This window comes from Delphinus delphis, chromosome 3, assembly GCF_949987515.2.
Source record: "Delphinus delphis chromosome 3, mDelDel1.2, whole genome shotgun sequence".
In the NCBI taxonomy this organism is placed as follows: domain Eukaryota; kingdom Metazoa; phylum Chordata; class Mammalia; order Artiodactyla; family Delphinidae; genus Delphinus; species Delphinus delphis.
In genome coordinates this window covers 113871635-113888225 of record NC_082685.1, presented here as the reverse complement: position 1 = coordinate 113888225, position 16591 = coordinate 113871635, and the positions used below count along the sequence as shown (strand labels likewise).

Genomic DNA, 16591 nt, shown 5'->3' with positions numbered 1-16591 from the left:
GAAAATAAGGCTCATAAATTCAAAAGTGGTTAAGCTCATATACTTGTCCTTACATATGTAATATTGAAATAAGAGAAAACAAAGTATTTTTAAATTAACTTCAGAAAAGCAGTTTTTCTCCCAATCTTTTAATGTGATTATGTGAACTTGCTATGTGAATAAAAGAATGAGAAAATGATATAAACTGAGTTTGATGATTTAACAAATGTTTATTGACCACCTACTCTGTGCCAAGCACTGTTTGAGGCATTTGGTATATATCAGTGGGGGAAAAAGTTCCCTGCCCTCATGGAACTTACATTTTCACAGGAGAGGTAGACAATAAACATAATAAGTAAGTAAACTATGAAAAGCAGTGGGGCATTGGAAAGAGGGTGTTGTAGGAGGGATAATCAGGCTACAATTTTAAATAGGGACGTCAGGATATGCCCTTATTAAGAAGGTGACATTTAAGCCAAGACTTGAAGGAGATAAGGGGGTTTAGACAAGAGGATATCTGGCCAAAGAACCCTCGAGGAGGAAGGAACAGCCAGTGCAAAAGGCCTCCAGGTCAGAGTGTGCCTCGCTGATTTGAGGAACAGCAAAGTTGGAAAGCAGTGAGCAAGGGGGAGAGTATTAGGTATGAGGGTAGACAGGTAACAGGTAATAGGGATACAGATTCTGTAAAGATTTGGGGTTTTATACTGGAGTGAGATGAGGTGCCATTGTACAGTATTTATTAGAGGAGTGATATGACCTAACTCATGATTTAGAAGAATCAGTTGGGCTACTGTGTTGATAATTGACTATAGGAGGGCAAGGGTAGGAACGGAGACTATTTAAGATTATTGCTATTGCAATAATCCAGGCAAGAAATAATGGTGGTTCAGACTAGTGTGAAAGCAGTGAAAATAGTGAGAGGAGGTTACATTCAGGGTGCATTTTGAAAGTAGAGCCCACAGGATTTCCTGACAGTTTGGATGTGGGGTGTGATAAAGAGGAGAGTCAAGAATCACTACAAGGTGTTTTGCATGAGCAATTGGAGGGGATTAGAGTTGCCCTCAACTGAGATGAGGAAGGCTGAAATTAGAGCTGGTTTGGGGGATGGAGGCAGATGAGAAGGTCAATTTCAGACTTGCTAAATTTGAGATGTCAGGCAGGCATTTGGACTAGAGCTGTAAACTTGCAAGTCATTAGCATGTAGATGATAGTAAGTCTGTGCCCATGAAACTGGATATATGTTACCTGGTGATGGGGCATCAACAAGGCAGCAAGGTGGGAATTTCCTGGCGGTTCAGTGGTTAGGGATCCGGGCTCTCACTGCCAAGGGCCCAGGTTTGATCCCTGGTCGGGGAACTAATATCCCCACAAGCCACTCAGTGCGGCCAAAAAAAAAAAAAAAGGCAGCAAAGATAACTTTACCTATCTCACAACTTTACCTGGCGCCAGTATTGCTGGTAGCCCAGTTCTTCTCGCCAATTAAGGACCAAAACCAATTCTCAGAGTTTTGGGGCTAAGTAATATACTATATGTGAAGTAGTAGGCATTCAATAATTGTTTCTTTTCCTTTCATACATTTTAACATTTAAAGGACAAGGCAGCTTAAATGTAGGATGTCTGTATTTAGCCTCTTCCCTCTTCAGTAGTGTTGGTTTGGGGAAATTATGAATGAATTACATTCACCTGTTTTACTAGAAAATGATAACTTATTGGATTACTAAAGCATAAGGCAAAATACAGGATAATATTAGGCTGAATGTGAAAGCTGAAGAGAAAAAAATTCAAATGATAAGAACAGAAAATCAACCTATATTCCCTTAGGTACCTAGAAACAACATCACTAGTGGTTCCAATACTTTAGGACACACTGGAATTATCTGGGCATCTCTTAAAAATACTGGTATCTGGCTCCTACTCCCAGAATTTCTGATTTATTTGGTATGGGATACAACCTGGCCATCTGGAGTTTTAAGGTCCCTCCAGACATCCCTCTAATGTGTCACAAAGTTTGAGAACTACTGTGTTATACACTTTTTTTGTTCTAATGGAACTGTCACTAATAATCACAGTATTCAAATTTCCTTCCATAATTTATTTTATTCTTTGCTGGTGTCAAAAATGGAAGCAGCTATCAAGAAAAGGTCCTCTTGAGGTCATTATGCTAAGTGAAATAAGTCAGAGAAATTCAGATACCGTATGACCTCACTTATATGTGGAATCTAAAAACAAAAACAAAAAACAACTCACAGAACAGATTGGTGGTTGCCAGTGGCAGGGATGGGGTGTGGATGGGAGGGGTGAGGGGTAGGGGGATGGGGGAAATAGGTAAAGGGAATCAAAAGGTATAAACTTTCAATTATAAAATAAGTCATGGAGATGTACAGCTTGGTGACTATAGTTAATACTGTATTGTATACTTGAAAGTTGCTAAGAGTGTAGATCTTAAAAGTTCTCATCACACAAAAAAAAAACCAACTATATATGGTGATGGATGTTAAATAGAAAGAAAAGAAAAGAAGGGAAGGGAAGAGGAGGGGAGCGGTGGGGAGGGAAGGTCCTCAAGGCAGAGTAGAATAAGTGAACCCTCTGTAAATCATGCAAATGAGAAATCACTGCCATAATTTGTTGTAGATTCATGGCAGATATTCACCTGGCCATTTATTTGTAGTATAAGTGAAGCCCAAATTGGAGGTAGCTGTGATGTCATGGTAGCTGCTTTAGACTTGGAGTAAGAAGACTTGGATTGAAATCCTAGTTCTTTTGCATATTATCAGATAATTATCATAATTGCTTATTATCAATTATTATCATAATTACCCATTGTGGTGGGCAATTCATTTAACCTTCCTGAAATTCAAATTTCTTTCTCCCTAACATGAGAATGAGCAAGTCTACTTTGCATGGTTGTAATAATTGTTTTTAAAAGTGAATGTATGTGAAGGTAAATTATAAAGAATTATATAAAGACACTAAAGAATTATTATTTGAAATTAACCTTAGAAGTGACATAACATTGTAAAATGTAATGATTTCCTGGAAGTAGATAGATATTTCTTCCTATATTTTTTCACTGATTTAAGAATAGAACTCTGCAAACAGTAAGTAATAAATGTTTTTGATCTTAATGTTAGGCATGGAAACTGTTATTTTGTATTTATTTCTTATACAGTGTATTAATATGGGAAAAACATGAACTGTCGGACACAGATGTTGTCACTTATTATCAAATTTGTGTCGCTAGGCATGTTCTAAAACTTAGGTTTCTTTTCTCTTTATATTGGGAATAATAATATCTAGCTTTGGGCTTCCCTGGTGGCGCAGTGGCTGAGAGTCCGCCTGCTGATGCAGGGGACCCGGGTTTGTGCCCCGGTCCGGCAAGATCTCACATGCTGAAGAGCAGCTGGGCCCGTGAGCCATGGCCGCTGGGCCTGCGCTTCCGGAGCCTGTGCTCCGCAACGGGAGAGGCCACAACAGTGAGAGGCCCGCGTACTGCAAAAAATAAAAAATAAAAAATAAAAATAATAACAATAATATCTACCTTTCAGGGCTGCTGTGTAAAATTCAAGTGTAAAGCACCAAGCATAGTGGCTAGCATAGGTTGGCAGGAAATGTTGATTCCTTTCTTCCCTCCAAGAGTATGGTAATCTTGGGATAATAATTTTAAAATCTGAGTAATAATTATTTCTCCGTAGCCAAAAAATCTTAACTGTCATTTTTATTTTGCTGATTTCTATATCATTTTAACTTTTAAATGTCCACCCCTCTCCCAAAAAAGCCATTTTAACTTTAACTTTTTTTTTTTACTTTAAGTTTACACCATGGATAGCACAGAGGAGAAGAATGACAGCACAAAGGAGAAGAATGACAATTACAAAGATGATCTTCTGCTAAGGGTGGGACTTAATGATAATAAAGCCGGAATGGAAGGATTAGATAAAGAGAAAATTAACAAAATTATAATGGAAGCCACAAAGGTATGTTTCTTTTTTCTTTCAATATCTTTAATTTAGTAACTTTTTAACTTTCTGTTTAAAAGAAAATTAGTATTTTAAATATCCTTTTAATTATAATTTTAAATATTTTAATATATAAAATTATTAAGCTACAACGCATATAGAATAATTTCCCTTCTCTTCTGTTGCTTTTGCCATCCAGTTTTCTACTTCACATGCACATAGTATGCATGTTAAAGCAAAATAACATATATCTTCTTTTTTCACCCATTTTTTTTCACCCCAATAGGAGAATAGTACAATTGTGGGTTTTTTGTTTTTATTTCAGTTAATATATCTTTGAAGTCTTTCTGTATAAGAAACTAGAGATCTTCATTCTTTTTTATGCCTGCGTATGTGGATGTACTATACTTTATTGAACTAGTCAGAATCTTTATGGATGGAATATAATGTCATTTCTAGTCTTCCATTTTTACAAACAATACTATAGTGAATAAGCTTGTATTTCATAACTTTACATATGTGCAAATATAACTATAGGAGAGATTCCCAGAAGTGGAATTATTCCACCAAATACATATAGCATGAAAGGATATATGCATGTGCAGTTTTTAATTAATTGTGCAATTGCCCTCCATAGTAGTTGTATCAATTTACATTTCCACTGCCGATATGTGAGAGTATGTTTTACCATGCTGCAACCATACCAACGTAGTGTGTTACTATACTTCTGGATTTGCCAGTCTATGGTAACATAGGGTCACATTAATTTATATTTCTCTTATGAAAAGTGAGATTGTACATCTTTTTCATATGTTTAAAAGCCACTTATATGTGTATTTTTTACACACTGTCTCTTCTAACCCTTTGCACAATTTTCCATTGGATTATTGTTTACCTTTTGACTTTGCTCATGGTAGTTTAGTCCTGTGCAGTAGTTTTTCGTTTGCTTCTTTTTACGTACTTGAATTAGTTAACTACATATGACTTTCTCCAAGATCATAAAAGTGTTCTTTAATGGGTTTTTTCTACCATTTGGGGGGTTTCATTTATGTATTATGAAATATCCATGCAGAAAGGTGTAAAATTTAAGAGAATATCCTTATTCTTAGCAAATGCATGCTGATAACTGCACCAACTTACTCTCAAATGGTTTAGCCAAAAAAAGAGGGTGGAGAGAGAAAGAGAGAGTGAGTGTGTGTGTATGTGTGTGTGTGCGCACACAAGCACACATAAGATTTGGGAGAGAAACCGAATGTAGCAGGATATCAACAATTGGTCAGTCTAGGTGAGGACATATAGGTGTTCCTTGTACTATTCTTTCTTTCAACTCTTAAATATTTGGAAATTCTAAAATAAAGAGTTGAGGGAAAAATAATTTTTTAAGCATATAAAATGTAGATACAATTTTAAAAGTATCAATAAAAGATAATTAAGAGATGAAATAAGGAATCCATATAACATATGGATTCATAAGAGATGAAATAACATAAGAGATGAAATAACATAAGAGATGAAATAAGGAATCCATATAACATATGGATTGGATCCTGGTTGGAACAAATACATTTGGAACATTTAGAGGAATTTGAATATAGGGAGGATACTAGATAATATTAAGGAATTATTGTTAATTTTGTTAGTTATGAAATGTTATTATGATTACATATTACTATGGAAAATGGCCTTATTTTTAAAGATGCATGCTAAAATACTCTATAGAATAGCTAAATGTCATTATATCTATAACTTACTTTAAAACAGTTCACTTAAAAAAATCATTGAAGGAAATTAAGCAAAATGTTAACAGTTGTTAAATCTCAGTGATAGTTTTATATATTTATTATAGCAACCTCTATATTTTTCTGTTTCAGACTCCTTTGAAATTTTCATCATAACAATTTTTTAAAAGACAAAGAGTAAAACCTATGATCCTAGTTTTCAAGTTAAGAAATAGAATATTTAAGTTATCTTAGATGACCCTATCAGATATTCCCTCTTTCTTCCTCATGTCTCAGTACCATTTACTAAATAGTCCATCCTTTCCTACTGATCTGCAGTGCTTTCTACTGTTCTAATAGATTATTTGTCTGTTCTTGCACTGTACAACATGATCTTAAATACAATACTTTAAAGTCTTGATATCTGTTGGAACAAGTTCTCTTTTTTTGGCCTTTGTTCTTTTACAAGAGTATCTTAGGCATTCTTGAATCTTTGCTCTTCCATATAAATTTTGTATGATATTAATATGTAGCAATCATAGAATAGATACTTATGTATTTTATATATTAATATATTTGTATGCTTTATATAATATATATTCCTCTAGTAGGGAGGAGGGGTGAGTTTATCTGAAATATCTTTCTTAAATTGAAATTTTCTAATTCTTGCCACTCCATAGCAATTTACTTTTTAAAAACTTTAATCAGAAAATTTTAAACATACCCAAAATTAGAATAGTATAGTGAATCCCAGGTAATCATCACCCAGCATCAATAATTATCAACATTTTTACAAATATTGTTTCATCTTTCTCACTTACTTCTCCCTACTGAATTTTGGAGGTGGAAATTAGAGTATTTTAAAACAAATCCCAATAAATTGGATAAATTTCTAGACATTCACAATTTTCCAAAACTGACTTAAGAAGATACAGAAAATCTAAATAGACCTATAAAAAGGAAAGAAATTAAATTAGTAATTAAAAATCTTCCCCCTCCGAAAGGAAAAAAAGAGATCAGGTCAAGATGTCTTCACTGGTGATTTTTTTTTTTTTTTTATACAGCAGGTTCTTATTAGTCATCCATTTTGTACACATCAGTGTATACCTGTCAATCCCAATCACCCAGTTCATCACACCACCACCACCACCCTGCCGCTTTCCCCGCTTGTTGTCTATACGTTTGTTCTCTACATCTGTGTCTCAATTTCTGCCCTGCATACCAGTTCATCTGTACCATTTTTCTAGGTTCCACATACATGCATTAATATACAATATATGTTTTTCCCTTTCTGACTTACCTCACTCTGTATGACAGTCTCTAGATCATCCACGTCTCAACAAATGACCCAATTTTGTTCCTTTTTATGGCTGAGTAATATTCCATTGTATATATGTACCACATCTTCTTTATCCATTCATCTGTCAGTGGGCATTTAGGTGGCTTCCATGACCTGGCTATTGTAAATAGTGCTGCAATGAACATTGGGGTGCATGTGTCTTTTTGAATTATGGTTTTTTCCTGGGTATTCACTGGTGAATTTTATTTGACATTTAAAAGAGAAATAATACCAATACTCCACAAGTTCTTCCAAAAAATAAAGAAGGATGGAACACTTCCCAGCTCTTTCTATGAGGCCTGTATCCCCTTAATACTAAAGTCAGACAAGCAGAAGATAATAGATCTTTATAAATGTAGAAGTCCTCAACAAAATATTAGCAAACTGGATCCAACAAAATATTAAGATTATGTAGCATGACCAAATGGGATTTATCCTAAGAATGCAAGGTTGGTTTAGCCTCCAAAAATCAATTAATGTACTATACCATGTTAATAGAATTAAGGACAAAAAACACATGGTCATGTCAATAGATGCAGAAAAATCATACCTGCCAAAATCCTATACCCATTCATGCTAAAAACTCTTAATAAATTTGAAATAGAAGGGAACTTCTGCAACCTAAAAAGGACATCTATAAAAACATATACACCCCAATAAAAATTAAAAAACAAAAAAAATCCAAAAAAAATAACCCTATAGTTGTCATTATACTTTATGGTGAAAGACTATAAACACTTTTGCCCGAAAATCAAGAACAAGGCAAGGATGTCCAATCTCACCTGTTCTTTTCAACCTAGTTCTGAACATTTTAGCCAGTGCTGTCAGGCAACTAAAAGAAATAAAAAGCATCAAGATTGGAAACAAAGAACTAAAACTATCTGTTCACAGATGACGTGATCTAATACATAGAAAGTCTTAAGGAATTTCAGGAGTGCAACAATTGTACCCTGAAAATTACAAAAACTTGGTGAGGGAAGATAATGACCTAAAAAATGGAGACATATGCCTATTCAAGGATGAGAAGATTCTATACGGTTAAGAAGGTAGTTCTCCCCAAATTGATCTGTAGATTCAGTGTACTTCCCTCATCAAAATTCCAGTGGCTTTTTTTTTTCTGCAGAAATTGACAAACAGATTTTAAAATTTATATGGAAATGAGAAACATCTAAAATAGTCAAAACAATTGTAAAAAGGAACAAGCATGGGGGTCTGACTTTCCTATTTCAAAACTTACTATAAAGCTACAGTTATCAAGACAATGTGTTACTGCCATGAGGCTAGACATATAGAACAATGGAGCAGAACTGAGAGTCTAGAAATGTTTATAGTTTATTGATATTTGTACCAAGGCAAAAGGATAGTCTGTTCAGCACATGATACTGGGACAACTGGATATCCACATGCAAAAAAGATGAACTTATTAGACCCTTAACTCACACCATACACTGAAAATTAACTCAAAATTGACTTAAATGTAAGAACTAAAGCAATAAACCTTTTAGAAGATAGGAGAAAATCTTTGAGATCTTTGTTTAGGCAAACATTTCTTGGATACAACACTGAAAGCACAGTCAGTAAAAGAAAAAGTTGACAAATAGGGCCTCATCAAATTTCAAAATGTTTGTACTTCAGAAGATACCATTAAAAAATACAAAGATAAGCAACATACTAGGGTAAAATATTTGCAAAATAAGAAGACAACCCAATCAAAAAATGTGCAAAAGATATAAATAGACATTTCACTAAGGAAGATACAAGAATGGCTCATAAGCACATGAGAAGATATTCAACATTAGTCATTAGAAAAAGGCAAATTAAAACCACAATGAGATGCCATTCATAGTATTATAGCCTAGAATGGCTGTAATAAATAAGACAGGACTTTCCTGGTGGCACAGTGGTTAAGAGTCTGCCTAAATATAGGGGACACAGGTTCCATCCCTGGTCTGGGAAGATCCCACATGCCATGGAGCAACTAAGCCCGTGCGCCACAACTACTGAAGCCCACACTCCGCAACAAGAGAAGCCACCGCGATGAGAAGCCTGCACACCGCAACAAAGAGTAGCTCCTGCTCGCCGCGACTAGAGAAAGCCCGCACACGAAGACCCAACGCAGCCATAAATAAGTTAATTAATTAATTAATTAATTAATTTAAAAAATAAGATAGACAGTAACAGATGTTGCAAGGATATAGAGAAATTGGTACCTTCATACGTTGCTGGTAGGTTTGTAAAATGGTTCTGCCACTTTGGAAAACAGTCTGGTAGTTCCTCAGAAGGTTTAGCATGGAGTTACCATATAACGCCGAGATTCCACTCCTAGGTACATATCCAAGGAAGATGAAAACATGTGTCCACACAAAATGTGTACACAATTGTTCATTGCAGCGCTTTTCGTAATAGCCAAAAAGTGAAAATAATTAAATGTCCATCAGCCTTATAAATAGATAGTATGTTCAGTGATGGAATGACGGATGATTTTCTAGAAGTTATTTTCTACATTTTATTTAATGGCTAACATTAAATTTGTTAAAGTACTGTTTACCTAAAACAACTAGACTGCCAGTTATTTCTCCACTAAAAAAATATGTTTATTCAAGATCAGCGGAAAATTGCAGTTCAAGGTCTGCAACCATGGCAAGCCAAATGCAAGTCCCCAGCAAAACTGGAGAGGAAAACTCTTTCCAATAAGGGAAAAGGAAGTTGGCAAGGGTATAGTAAACAGAGTCCATGACTTTTTATTGGCTGAGTTCTTGCCAGAAAAGAAGAGGAGTCTTCTTTGTCTTGCTTTCTACTATCATCAAAGGGCATGAGAGCTCCCCCTTCTGACCTCTGACTCTATTTAATTGAGGTTTCTGTTAGTTAATTTTTTACAATAATTTTTTAGTGAAAGTGAAGGAGATAACTGATGACTCAGCTGACTAAGGCCTTGGATATGCCCGGAGGATCCCACCTAGGACACATTGTTATTTTGTTATTTTCTGAGTGCAGATCTGTACTCATCTCTAGAGTTTGTACTGTGCTACATCCTGCCTCACAAGATTCCTATGATTTAGATAACTATAAATTCATTTTACAGATAAGGAAACCTAAAACATAATAAGATTAATTTTAGGGTAACCCAGCTAGTAAGTAATGGAGGTAAGTTTTGAATTCAGTCATTCTGTTTCTAGAGTCTGTGCTCTTAGCCATCAGTTTCGCAGTGATGCTTCCTTCAAACATTCTTCTTATATTTTGTTTTCCTATGTAGGGGTCCAGATTTTATGGAAATGAGCTCAAGAAAGAAAAGCAAGTCAACCAACGAATTGAAAATATGATGCAACAAAAAGCTCAAATTACCAGCCAGCAGCTAAGGAAAGCACAATTACAGGTATTAATTCAATTGCTAAATAAAGTGGAAGCTGGTAGAATAATAATTGATAGTTAAAATGCATCATGGTCAAGTCATAACTGAAAACAAGGTGAAATGTAAATGTTCATTACATTGTAAAGCATAAAATTTAACAAATGTGCATACAACTTTGTTAAATACTGCTCTACCCTTTTACATAAAGACCCACACCTAGACATTGTCACCTGCATTATACAGAAGAGTAAATGGAGCCTTAGTTAGGTTGTGACTTGCCCAGCTTCGTATGACAGGTAGTTGGCAAAGCTAGGATTTAATCCAAAGCTTTTGTTCTTTTTATTATGTATGTACATTGCAGCTAGAAAAGCGCACAAGATAAATGTGGCATGTTTTCTGCAAAACTAATTTTGCAAAAAAGATTTAGGGGAACATGTTAACCAATTAAATTTGAAAGTACTTTAAAACGTAATTGTGTTACAGTAAAACGAAGTCATGTAAATGGTAGAGTGCCAAATGTATGTGAACTTTTAAGATAAAACACAAGACTTCTAAAAATGTGGGGCCTTTGGCTTCTTCAGCATCTTTGGGGAGTAAATACTCAGTTTCTGTGGTATTAAAAGTTATTTCAGTAGAAGAGTTTGAGAAGAACCAAGCTGCAAAGCATCATGTGGTAGACTGAGAACTCAAAGCAGTAACATTAAAGTTTACTTTTAAAGACAGTTTTACCCTCTGGGACTTCCCTGGTGGCGCAGTGGTTAAGAATCCGCCTGCTAATGCAGGGGACACGGGTTCGAGCCCTGGTCCAGGAAGATCCCACATGCCGCAGAGCAACAAACCCCATGCGCCACAACTACTGAGCCTGAGCTCTAGAGCCCGCGAGCCATAACTACTGAGCCCATGTGTCACAACTACTGAAGGCCGCGCAACTAGAGCCTGTACTCTGCAACAACAGAAGCCACTGCAATGGGAAGCCCACACACCGCAGCGAAGAGTAGCCCCCACTCGCTGCAACTAGAGAAAGCCCGCACACAGCAACGAAGACCCAACACAGCCAAAAATAAATTAATTTAAAAAAAAAAAGTTTTACCCTCTATCAAAATCTGATTCAGTTTTACAAAGCACTTTAACCTATAACGTAACAATAAAATTATTATATTAATCTACTATGCTGCAAAATTCTTTTCATGATAGAGTTCAAAGATTATAAATTTTGTTTTCTTTATCAAACTACAGTGTGTCATTTTCTTTTTTGATATATGCTTTCCTAGAGCACAGACTAGTTTTGGGGGTTTTTTTAAATTTAATTTATTCATTTTTGGCTGCGTTGGGTCTTCATTGCTGTGCGCTGGCCCCCTCTAGTTGCGGCGAGCGGGGGCCACTCCTCGCTGCGGTGCGCAGGCTTCTCATTGCAGTGGCCTCTCTTGTTGCGGAGCACAGGCTCCAGGGGCACGGGCTTCAGTAGTTGTGGCTCAAGGGCTCTAGAGCACAGGCTCAGTAGTTGTGGCGCATGGGCTTAGTTGCTCCGTGGCATGTGGTATCTTTCTGGACCAGGGCTCAAACCCATGTCCCCTTCATTGGCAGGCGGATTCTTAACCACTGTGCCACCAGGGAAGCCCCAAGCTAGTTTTTTATCTTCTGTGTTAAGTGGTCTGCTATCATGACTAAAGATGATTTATCAGTCAAATCATCAGTTTTAATGCTTCATAGCAGTCCACTGTATGGAGGTGCATAATTTATTTACCTCATCCCACCTTGGTTCCAGTTTTTTGCTTTATATACAACATTGGGATGATCATTTGTATTCATGTATCTTTGTACTCTCCCATTCTGTTATTTTCACCAAAGATGGTACCATTTTACATTTTCAACATAAAAGTGCTGGTTTCCTCACATACTTGTTTAAAACTAGATTTTATCAATTTTATCAGTCTTTTAGTTTTTGCTGATACGGTGTCTAAATATTATTTCATGGTTGCTTTAATTTGCCTTCCTTTGACTATGACAGAGAAGGAATGTCTTTTCACAAATGAATTAGCCATCAATATTTCCTTCTTGTGGGAATATCCTCCTTTATTCTGTTTGTTAGGATATAGGCTAAGTAGCTAGCACAAGAGACTCAAAAATATAATGGTTCAAATAAGTTTATTTCTTTCCCACATAACAGGTATGTAGTCCCAGCTGGTCTGGTGGTTCTGATCACCATAGTAATTTAGAGACCCAGGTTCTACATTGTCTTGTTCTATCATCCCTTAGTGTTATCCTTACCTGGATTCACAGAAATGGATTACCTTCAATCCATATTCCAGCCTCTGGGAAGGAAGAAAGAACCAGGAAAATATCATCGAAGGAAAGTAATTTACTATTAAACAAGTGAAAAAGAATTTGCGCACATTGCTTTAGGTCACGTTGAAGTTTCACGGCCACACCTAAGTGCAAGAGAAGCTGTAAAATATATTCTCTAGCTGGGTGGCCATGTGTCAGCTAAAAATCTATTACTATGGAAGGAAGAGAGAGTAGATTTCAGGGTTCAACTAGCAGTCTAAAGCAATACTCTTTGCCCACATTTCTAGAGGAGTTTGTTTTCTCCTCGTTTATAGATCTTATACGTGAAAAATTTTTTTTCTCTGCCGCTTGTAAAGATTTTTCTAATATGTTGTTTGTCTTTTAATTTTGCAGGGATTTTTCCCTATACATTTTTAAATGTTTATGTAATCAAATCCAGCAGTGTTAAAAATTTTTTTCTTGGCTTTAGTATTGTGCATAGAAAGTTATTCCTCACAACCAAGCCTGTATGTTCTTTTAGTGTTTTTATAGTTTTTTTATATTCAAATCTTTAGTCCATTTGGAATTTGTTTTGATGTAAGGTATGAAGTATATTTTTCTTAAATAGTATTATATTTTCCTTAAATGGTATTATTTTTCCTAAATGGTGATCCGCTTGTCCCAACATCATTTATTTAATCATAAGTCCTTTCTCCACTGAATTGAAATGAGGAACTTCCATATTCTAAATTTTCATTGTGCTTGGATTTGTTTCTGGACTCTCTGTCTCTCTCCCTCTCTCTCTTTTTTTTTTTTTTTTTTTTTTTTTTTTTTTGTGCTATGCGGGCCTCTCACTGTTGTGGCCTCTCCCGTTGCGGAGCCTATGCTCCGGATGCGCAGGCTCGCGGGCCTAGCCGCTCTGCAGCATGTGGGATCTTCCTGGATCGGGGCACAAACCCGTGTCCGCTGCATCGGCAGGCAGACTCTCAACCACTGTGCCGCCAGGGAAGCCCTCTTTTTTTTAATAAATTTATTTATTTATTTTTGGCTGTGTCTGGTCTTCGTTGCTGCACGCAGGCTTTCTCTAGCTATGGCGAGTGGGGGCTACTCTTTGTTGTGGTGCGTGGGCTTCAGTAGCTGTGGCACATGGGCTCAGTAGTTGTGGCTCGTGGGCTCTAGAGGGCAGGCTCAGTAGTTGTGGCACATGGGCTTAGTTGCTCCATGGCACATGACATCTTCCTGGACCAGTGCTCAAACCCGTGTCCCCTGCATTGGCAGGCAGATTCTTAACCACTGCGCCACCAGGGAAGTCCCTGGACTCTCTTTTAATCAATTGAATCTTTCCCCATATCAGTACCATGCAGTTTTATTTATTGAATCATAATAATATAGTTTAATATTCCCCCTCACTACTCTTCAGAAAAAAAATTTTTTTCTTATGCATTGTTTCTTTCACATAAGTTTAAGCATTATTTCATCAAGTTAAAAAAATTCTATTCTGCCCGCAGTAACACTGTTTTTAAGTTGATATTAATCCTTAGGCAGTTTACTTTCCCTTTTTGGTAATTTTTATTGATTTATAGTCTACAAATATCTTTAATAAAGTTTTAAAAATGTAATACATAGGAGTGGTACAATATAACAACTTCTTGCTGTTTATACTACTTTTAAAGCTCATTTCCTTAAATATGCTAATAATCTGAGGAAACAGAAAACACCGTACATTGTGTAGCGGTACTTCAGGTTTTGCTATGGTTTTAGTTGATATTCCATGGGAGGCTCTGAGGCATCTTTTGCAAGGGAAATGGCAGGAAATGTGTTTTATGTTGATTGTAAAATTGTTTCAGTTTTTGAGCTTCCTTTAAAAGAAGTTGTATGAGTGGGAGGGTATTGAGGAAATCCTAAGGAGTCTAGAAGGTCTGAAAGAACAGAGAGGTTTTCATGGGAAATGTGTTTCTATTTTAGAGTCATGAAATTTCCAAGTAGTAGATTTTATTGTGTGTGATAAGATAAGAAAGCTCTGTAGGCATAAACTCCCTTGATGTTTCTTGAGAACCTCCCTAAGTATTCCCCACCCCATCCCATCCTCATTAAACTTCTTAAAAGCACAATCATTTTTGTAGCTGTCAAAACATCTTATTGTAACATGGGCTCTTGAATTGAATAGACAAACATCCATGTTTTATTAAATGGCAATTACACAGCAAATCAGTGCATTTTGACCACTTTAACACTGGATTTGGAGAACCCAGATTTACTTAACAATTTTTAGGGTAATATTAAGTCAAGAAAATGAAAAACAATATTTCTGAAGTAGTCTCCTAAATGTAATCCAAAAGGGGGATTTTTAAAACATAAATAAGACATAATATGATATAAAATAATACTACTAGAGCTTGATTTGCGCTTATTTCAGTGTTAAACACTTTAGGAATTCATTTATAGGGAAGTATCATAAAATAATGGAAAGAGCACAGGCTTTAGAGTAACCTGTTTTCCAGGTCTAATTCTAACATTTACCAGCTCTATGATTTAGGGCAAATTTAATTATCTTACTGAGCTTTAGTTTCATCTATAAAATGGGAATAATAATTATTCTCTCAATTAATTTGACCATTAGGTGAGTTAACATAAGAAGCATTTTTCATATTACATATAATATACTCAGTAAATGTCATTTCTACTTTAAAAATTATAGTTAATATCACTAAGCCCTTACCATATCCCTAGATAAGTGAGTCATATGGGTATCTCTTAATTCTTTCAACCTTTTGAAATTGGTTTAGTCCCTCTTTACAAATAAAGAAAGGATGAGAGGGATTAACTTACCCACTATCATGTAACTAGTAAGTGGCAGGCTTGAGACCCAAAGAAAAACCCACTGTGATACACACTGGCTCTGAACTATAGCAAGAGGGACTAGGTACATATTAGAGACTCAGATCAGAACTTGGAAGTCATTTGGAAGGAAAAATGGAAGAAAGGAAAACATGAATGAAAATTTCAGTAGAAGAAACTGGAAAAAAGCAGTGATGGTGTGCATTTGGTAGCTGTAGAAGAAAAGAGTTCAGATAAGGGTGACTAATGAGAGATAGTAAAGCAAAGTGGAACGTGAGTCATTCAGTGGCGAGGTTTCCTTTTGGCACCTGTACACTTGTTTTAAGCACAGAAAGGACAATAGATTGCTGAGGAAACTGTCATAGCATTAATGTATGAGTCTAAGGAGAATTTTTTCCCATTTGGTTTGTTTTCTATTTATTATCTTTTTCCTTTTCAGCGTTTCTGGGTTAAGGTATTTCAGATGCTGCTCCCTTATTCTCAGTTGACTCAAATCTAAGGCACATTTTCTGGATTGATATAGAGTCGTTTTTAATCTAACCTTGTTTTTATTAGTCTCCATGAATTGTTTACATCTTTTTTTTTTTTTTTTTTTTTTTTTTTTGCGGTATGCGGGCCTCTCACTGTTGTGGCGTCTCCCGTTGCGGAGCACAGGCTCCGGACGTGCAGACTCAGCGGCCATGGCTCACGGGCCCAGCCGCGCCGCGGCACGTGGGATCCTCCCGGACCGGGGCACAAACCCGCATCCCCTGCATCGGCAGGCGGACTCTCAACCACTGCGCCACGAGGGAAGCCCTGTTTACATCTTTTTTTATGTCAGGATGCTATTCTCTAGTTTGAAATTGAAGTACTGGAAGAAATAGTTATTCTAAATCTGGATGATAAATTGGAGTAATGTTAAAACGTTCCATTTATTAGGTGTAGTATCTCACTGCATGAGATAGCCTTCTCCAAACTTTTTCTACAAATACTACTTTCTCTTTTTTAATCAGAAATATATATATTATATATATGGAATAAATATATATATAAAAGAATAAAATTTATACTGATATGTATAAATGGGTGTACAAGTCTCTCCTCCCTTTCTCTTTTTTTTTTTTTTTTTTTTTTTTTTGTGGTACGCGGGCCTCTCACTGTTGTGGCC

At 36.1% G+C, this 16591-nt stretch overlaps 1 protein-coding gene across 4 annotated transcripts in view; it reads left to right on the top strand.

The window, feature by feature from the left end:
* The window catches only part of POLK (DNA polymerase kappa), a 62497-nt gene that overhangs the window by 15766 nt on the left and 30140 nt on the right, over positions 1–16591 (top strand). For all 4 annotated transcript variants that reach the window (XM_060009293.1, XM_060009294.1, XM_060009296.1 and 1 more), the window contains exons 2-3: positions 3790–3953; positions 10246–10365. In XM_060009293.1, the coding sequence (XP_059865276.1) occupies positions 3798–3953; positions 10246–10365 (276 nt within the window). In that variant the 5' untranslated portion in view covers positions 3790–3797. The remainder of the gene's footprint in view (positions 1–3789; positions 3954–10245; positions 10366–16591) is intronic.